The 7,984-nt window shown below is 42.7% G+C and overlaps 1 protein-coding gene across 1 annotated transcript; it reads right to left on the bottom strand.

The window, feature by feature from the left end:
* Nucleotides 1-1,648: 1,648 nt before the first annotated feature.
* UBE2L5 (ubiquitin conjugating enzyme E2 L5) lies at nucleotides 1,649-7,710 on the bottom strand. Its single transcript, XM_054665157.2, has 2 exons — nucleotides 3,297-7,710; nucleotides 1,649-2,084 (listed from the first exon to the last, which is right to left on the bottom strand). The coding sequence occupies exon 1, from the start codon at nucleotides 7,078-7,080 to the stop codon at nucleotides 6,616-6,618; it is 465 nt and encodes a 154-aa protein (XP_054521132.1). The 5' UTR covers nucleotides 7,081-7,710; the 3' UTR covers nucleotides 1,649-2,084; nucleotides 3,297-6,615.
* Nucleotides 7,711-7,984: the final 274 nt, after the last annotated feature.

Raw genomic sequence — 7,984 nt, 5'->3', positions numbered from 1 at the left:
ATCTGGACTTTTGCCTCCATAGCCAGGCTCTGGCCAGCCACATTATCTGTAAGGCTTTTTACCCTTCTATAAAAACTAAGTCTGGCCAGGTACGGTGACTCACGTCTGTAATCTCGGCACTTTGGGAGGCCGAGGCGGGTGGATCACTTGAGGTCAGGAGATTGAGACCAGCCTGGCCAACATGGCGAAACCCCATCTCTACTAAAAATAGAAAAATTAGCCGGCGTGGTGGCTCACGCCTGTAATCCCAGCTACTCAGGAGGCTGAGGCAAGAGAATCACTTGAACTTGGGAGGAGGAGGTTGCAGTGAGCCAAGATCGTGCCAGTGCGCTCCAGCCTGGGTGACAGAGCGAGACTCAGTCCTGAAAAACAAACAAACAAACAAACAACAACAACAACAAAAACCCAAAAAACACAACCAAGCCAAGTCTATCTGATCATGTGAGTCTGTGTAACTCCATTACAGTTGGATTGGCCTCTTGGGGGTGATGGCCTCAAATACTTCTCAAATACAAAGAAAACCAGTTGATTCTAAAATGATGGAAAAGAAGGGGCCCCAACAAGCATCTCTCCTTCACCTCACCTTTTCTGCTTTGCTGTTGTGGATATCCAAAAATATATGGGTGTTCAGGTATATTACCTCACTTTAGGATTAAAAAGTCCATTGTTTTACTTTTGTTTTCTGAGTTTTTTGTTGTTGGTGGTGGTGGTGTTGGTGGTTTTTGGTTTTGTTTTTTTCCAGAGACAAGGTCTTTCTCTTTTGCCTAGGCTGGAGTGCAGTGGTGCCATCATAGTTCAATGCAGCCTCAAATTCCTGGGCTCCAGTGATGCTCTTGCCTTAGCCTCCTGAGTAGCTGGGACTATAGGCATGCACCACTATGCCTCACTAACTTTTTTTTTAGTTTTTTTAGAGATGGGGTTTTGCTATCTTGTCCAAGCTGGTCTTGAACTCCTGGTCTCAAGTGGTCCTCCCACCTCAGCCTCCCAAAGTGCTGGGATTACAGGCGTAAGCCACTGCACCTGGCCACCAAGTATATTTTTAAATGAGGTTTATGAAATAGGTCACGGAATACTTTCTCATATCTAAGCATAGACTTTTTAGTGATAATTGGTTATTGATGAGTTCAAGAAACCACTTGTCTCTGATTCTCATGTTCTAAATAGGTGGTCCAGTTGTGCAAATTAGCCTGAAACTACATATGCAGAGCCTAAAATGGGGTAAGGGTTGGAGGCTCCTCAAAGGCAGGGTGTAGGTCCCCTTTACAGTTGTATCTCCAGACCCAAGTGCAGCTTTTGGTCATTGGACGTGTTCAATAAAGTTTGTTGGACAACTTAATGAAAGAGTAAACAAATTAAATTTCTGGTTCTCCAAGCTTTTCTTTTCTGTTTTTTTTTTTTTTTGAGACAGAGTCTTGCTCTGTCGCCCAGGCTGGAGTGCAGTGGCGCGATCTCGGCTCACTGCAACCTCTGCCTCCCCAGTTCAAGTAATTCTCCTGCCTCAGCCTCCTGAGTAGCTGGGACTACAGGTGCCTACCACCACGTCCAGCTAATTATTGTATTTTTAGTAGAGATGGGGTCTCACCATCTTGGCCAGGCTGGTCTTGAACTACTGACCTCGTGATCCACCCGCCTCAGACTTCCAAAGTGCTGGGATTACAGGCATGAGCCACCGCACCTGGCCTCTCCAAGCTTTTCATGGTAATAGAAGAGTATCTTAATACAGAAACAGGCATTTGTGTTTTCTTTTTTCTTTTTTGAGATAAGGTCTTGCTCTGTCATCCAAGCTGGGATATAGTGGCATAATCATAGTTTGCTGCAGCCTCAACCTCCCAGGCTCAAGTGATCTTCTCACTTCAGCATCTCAAGCAGCTGGGATCACAGGCATGTGCCACCATAGCTGGCAAAATTTTTTTTGTATTTTTTGTAGAGATGAGGGTCTCACTGTGTTGCCCAGGCTGGTCTTAAACTCCTACGCTCAAGTGATCCATCCACCTTGGCTTCTCAAAGTGCTGGGATTACAGACATTTGTGTTTTATGAAGTTGTGTCTCTCAAACTTGATGGTCTAGTGGCTACTTTGGTGAGTCTGAAAAATCAACCAAACAAAAAAACAGAAAACAAAAAACCCGTTTAAATTTTTCTATCCTTTTCTAATAGTCACTGCATAGCATCTTCCCACGTGTAAAGGCGTATCCTTTGAACTTTAGAGGGTGACGTGGGCATGAGTCTCTGTACCTCATGGATTCCTCAGAATTCTATGTGATTCTGAAATGTTGACATATTTCTCTTGCTAGTGAGCAAGAGAAATACTGAGGCCAGTAAACCAGCTATCTTAGCGCCTCACCTCTTCTGGACATATCACTGGCAAAGCCCATTTCCAAGTGTCTTGCACTAGTGGAGATGTGTGTTGTATGGTGTCCTCATCAAGAAAAAACACACGTTTGCTTGCTGAAATTTTGGACAATTTCCTTCTAACAAAGGCCCTTGCCTGCCTATCTTTAGAATCCCAGCCTGGGGTAGGCACGGTGGCTCACGTCTGTGATCCTAGTGCTTTGGGAGGCTGAGGCGGGATGATCACTTGAGGCCGAAGTTTGAGACCAGCCTGGACAATATAGTGAGACCCTGTCTCTACAAAAAACGTTTAAAATAAATTAGCCAGCATGGTGGCACATGCCTGTAGTCCCAGCTACTCTGGAGGCTGAGGCAGAAGGATCATTTGAACCCAGGAGCTCAAGGTTACAGTGAGCTATGATCATGCCACTGCACTGCACTCCAGCCTGGGCAACAGAGACCCTGTCTGTAAAATAAATAAATAAATAAATAAATAAATAAATAAATAAATAAAATTAGAATCCCAGCCTGACTTATGACTAAATTTGTTCACTAAGTGGTGAGAGATGCTAACATTAAGTGCTGGTATATATGCTGCATCAGAGATGGCCCTTCCGACAACCATGTGTTGTGAAACTATTTTATGCATGTGGCCCACTAGTAGGAAAAGGCATTCTAGTCAGTAATGTCAAGAGATCAGGCAGAGGCGTGACATATGTATATTTTAAAGAAGGAGCAACAGTTGGGAATGGACAAAAGACACAGCCAGGGCACCCTCAGAAGCCTGTAATTATACTAGTAACCAAACCTTCCCATAGGAGAGCTCATTTTCAGAGAGGTGAAACTGCATCTGAAGACATGTTTCTGAGACATGAATACTGAGATTGCTTTACCTAGGCATTGGCAATAAAACATCTTTATGTTGATCACATCTTTCCCAGAGACATCAGAAAAGAACATGACTCACCTCATTGGTCTAAAAAGGACACTCTGCTTCCCTTCTTAAAACCTTCCATGGTGTTGTTCCACTTTTGGTTTTGAATTATAGAAAGATGAATATTTTTGTCCCTGAGCCAGGAAGGCTGTGTGCCACGTGTCTTTTACACAGCAGCTACATTTCACAAAAAAATGTTTTTTACCTGATTTTTCCTGTGGCATTTTAGAAATTTGCACTTGACTTTCTAACATTCATTTCTTCTGTCCCCAAGGCACCATCATGAGTCAGTGGGAGGAAAAACATTAACTTCACTTAAGCCTGGAGAAAGGTTGAGTGGCATGTCCAGAATCACACAGTGACTCAGAATACCTGCCTGGGCAATTTCTTCATCTGTTAGAAGGTTCACTTTTCAAACAGCAGGAGATATTTATTCATTTTGGAAGTCTCTTCTGCTGTGTTTCTAAATGGTCAACCTCTAGATTAAGGGAGGAAATCATCCAGTTTTCACTAGCTGCCACAAGCCAACACAGTGAACATAAAAGCTTGTAGAAAGATTATTCCCTCAGGATAAATCTATAGTTGGTTATCATCATGCTTGAGAAGTGTTTTTGGAAGTGAGCTCAAGCTTTGGAAATTGATTTCACAGAGCAGGTTGGTGTCCTCATGACCACCCCACCTGCACCCCAACAGTGTCCCTGCAAGATAAACACCCTGGAGGAGCAAGACCAACATCATTGCCCACCTGACATTTAAAAATTTTCTCATATTTGGGTGAAAGCTGACTTTTCAAATATCTGGGTCACCACTTTTTCAGTCTTTTCTTAGATGCTTGCATTGTAGAAAAATGTTAGGTAGAGAATTAAGGCAATTTAACAATCACTTTCCACACTCCAGAAGTTTAGGATACCACCTTTAGGCCAGCTCATGTTTTTAATCAACTCATGATAACTATTGGTTCTAAATGAAAAGTTTCCCTTTTTATTGTTTAGCTGTGGTTGAAATTTGCATTTTCTCTGAATCAATAAAATAATCTTAGAAGTTGGTTGGCATCCTCTCAGATTTTCCTGCTCCTGTTGGGGCACAAAAATTCTCTTTGGTTCTACTTTACCCTTTGCATGTTAAGCAATCCTAGTTCCCTTACCTCTCCTGATCCTTTCCCCTCTCCTTCCAGCTGATGGCTCCTCTCTCATCCTGCTGGGAGGTTCCTGACTACGTTCTCTGGGGTAGTTCAGAAATCTACCCTCACCAGTAGCCCTCACTCTCCAAAACAAAAACCGGACAACTCTTGGTTTGGTACTTTATTATGCTAAAAATAAAATAAAATAAAGAAAAAAAGAAGCACAAAATGACTCATACACATTCCCTCAGACTAACAGGGGGAGTGACTCACCTTCCCTCCTCAGCATGTATCACTCATGTCTTATGGATTAGGACATGGAATCATGTGTAGGTTTCTCTGCCACTTTCTAGAGCCAGTTAAATTCTAAGATCCTCAAAAGTTTAGTAGTCATAAACTGATTATTAAATGCTTAGGCATCAAATATGGTAATGAAACAAAAATATATCTTCCATGAAGACACTGGCTACGACAATGACCAGGGAAGAAAATCCCTGGAATCTTAACATGGTGATTTCTTGTTGCTCACCAAGATGTGTGGGTTTCCCTTCACTGATGATACTCACGCGAGCTACTCCTACTGCCCATGACAAAGAGAACTCAAGAAGGCAAACTTTCTTTACAAGTTAAAGGTAAAAGAAGCTAGATTTATCTTTTTGACAAGTTTAAAATATACACTTAAAATATAATTTATAAAATGCTTAATCTGCTGACTCCAGAGCCTGCAGTGCAGGGTGGGGTGGGGGTGGGCAGCTGCCCAGTACACCAGCAGAGCAAGAGTGCAGAGGTGCGGCTCTCCCTCCCACCCCCTTCTGTTCAGACACCCAAGGGGCCCCATGCACCCCTGAAATCACACAACTAGTTTCTACAGATTTTAGATACAAGAAATTATAGACACTGGCTTCAGTTATTCAAAAGCAAGAGCTTGGGCTTTTTGATCCTTTAATTAAAGTTCTTGTTCCAAAAAATATGTGCAAACACAATCTTTAACAGCTCAATTTCTAAAAATTATTTCACAAAAGGAGGAGAGTGAACAATCCTCTATGTATATGTTCTACAGGACAAATCTTATCACCAATTACTAAAGCAGGGAAGTGCAGCTTGTCAAAAAGGCCTTACTGGAGAGGCGGTGGGGGATGGGGGATGGAGAATATGAAAATGTCATTAAGGATGAGAGCCTAGACACTATAAAAGATGCAGCACCTCAGAGCAGCCCAGCCAAAATGAGAGGTGGCAAAGCTACTCTTTTGTCTGTGAAATTTGCATGCGTTTCATTTCCTTTACCAATGCCACCTGAGTCCAAGCCACCTCACCTTCTGTTGTCTCCATTTCAGCCTAAAGACACCCCAATTATGGTGTGAATTCCAGGTATTTCAATCAATTTTTTTTTGTGGGGGGGGACAGAGTTTTGCTCTTGTTGCCCAGGCTGGAGTGCAATGGCGCAATCTGGGCTCACTGCAGCCTCTGCCTCCAGGGTTCAAACGATTATCCTGCCTCAGCCTCCTGAGTAGCTGGGATTACAGGAGCCTGCCACCACGCCCGGCTACTTTTATTTATTTATTTATTTTATTTTTAGTAGAGATGGGGTTTCACCATGTTGGCCAGGCTGGTCTCGAACTCCTGACCTCAGGTGATCCACCCACCTCAGCTTCCCAAAGTGATAGGATTACAGGTGTGAGCCACCAAACCCGGCTCGCAGGTATTTCAATCTAAATGTCAGTTCAACGGGAAACATCAATTAAAACAAAAATGGATTTCCTACGACCCATCGAATTCCTGTGGCCACTCTCATCCCATCTCCTAACTACATCCACCAAAAAAAAAAAAAAGAAAAAAGCAAGGAATAGAGCATACAATCTCTTTTCTTTTATGTTCTCTAAGTAAACCCTGGGTTCTGGTAGGACCCTGTGTCAACATCCTGATGTCTGAACTCTTATCCCGTTAGGGTAGCCAGATTTTATGTTTTTAAAACACCAACTAGTCCAGTGTATAGTTCCGTCTATTAATGGCCACTTTTTTTTTTTTTTTAAGAACATCTTAAATTTTTAATCCTTTCTTTACAGGTTACCTAGACCACTTTTAATTAAGAAAACTGTAGAAAGTTAGTAACTGCTGCAAGCGAACGCCAGACGCTGGCACGTATCAATTTCCACAGAGTCCTGCTTTGCGGGGTGTCTGGATGTACCGCACGGGGTCTCTGCTCACACTTGCTGGAACCAATCGTGGCCGATTTTAGTCCACAGGTCGCTTTTCCCCATATTTCTTTGTAAACTCTTCAGCATTCTTACAGAATTTTTTACGGTCGTTAGAGTATTCTTCAGCTAGGTCAGCCCGAAGCGGGTGCTCGGGCTGCGGGTCATTCACCAGTGCTATGAGGGACTGGATTACTTGGTCGGTTTTGGTTGCTGGCTTCCAGTTTTCAGCACTAATTACTGGCAGACAGACCTGCCCCTTTTCGTCGATGTTCGGGTGATAGATCTTTGTTTTAAATGTGATCCTCGGTGGTTTGAATGGGTACTCTGCTGGAAAGTTGATTTCGATTCTGAAGGCCCCCTTATTATACGGAGGGTTGTCAGGAACAATAAGCCCTTGCCAAGTCAATAAATTAGCTTCATCAACCTGGATGTTACGGAAGTTTTCCATTCCACATTTGCGGATTTCTTCAAGCTCCTTCATCAGCCTCCTGCTGGCCGCCATCTTGGATTTGGTGCTGCTTCTTTCCCAGAATGCATCGTGGTAACGGCCACTTTTAATGGTTGTGTATGTATACACTCAAATAACGTTCTGATGTGGCAGTTTGAACTTACGCTGAGCAAAGCAACTTGCCCACTGGTTGGTTAGAGTGATCATTCACAATCCTATACATTATAATTTTTTTTTTTTTAGCCAGAATCTCTCTCTGTTGCCCAGGCTGGAGTGCAGTGGCACCATCTCTGCTCATTGCAACCTCAGCCTCCCGGGTTCAAGCCATCCTCTCGCCTCGGCCTTCCAAGTGGCTGTGATTACAGGCACGTGCCACCATGCACAGCTAACTTTTTTTTGTATTTTTAGTAGAGACGAGGTTTCACCATGTTGGCCTGGCTAGTCTCGAACTCCTGACCTCAAGTGATCCGCCCGCGTTAGTCTCCCAAAGTGCTCAGATTATAGACGTGAGCCACCGCACCCGGCTTTACACATTATAATTCTACCTGCATATTCACCTGTTGCCTGACTGAAGACTGGTATGTCCAGATCAGATTGCTCATCTTGCATTTCACAGCACAAAGTGAGATCCTTGGTGTTTGAATATTTTTTTCTGAGAAATTTCTATTAATCCAGTTCATGTTCTTAACAGGAAGTAATTCAGACATGGGAAATGATAAAATGTATCAACTGAGAGCCAAAGAAGATAATGAATAGAGGTGAAATATACAAATACACTCATGCAAAGGGATAGAAATAATATATTTTGGGGCATTTTCACAAAAAGTTATCACTTTAGAGTACAAATGTAAATTATACTTGTTTACCTGAATTTTCAGATATAACTCACTTTGTAGAATATTAATATATTGAAACCTGTCATTTTAATTATATAATTGGACTTGAATTTCTGTAGAAC

This window comes from Pan troglodytes, chromosome 14, assembly GCF_028858775.2.
Source record: "Pan troglodytes isolate AG18354 chromosome 14, NHGRI_mPanTro3-v2.0_pri, whole genome shotgun sequence".
Taxonomy (NCBI): Eukaryota; Metazoa; Chordata; class Mammalia; order Primates; family Hominidae; genus Pan; species Pan troglodytes.
Note: the sequence above shows the minus strand (reverse complement) of the source record. Positions and strands in the feature narration are given on the sequence as shown.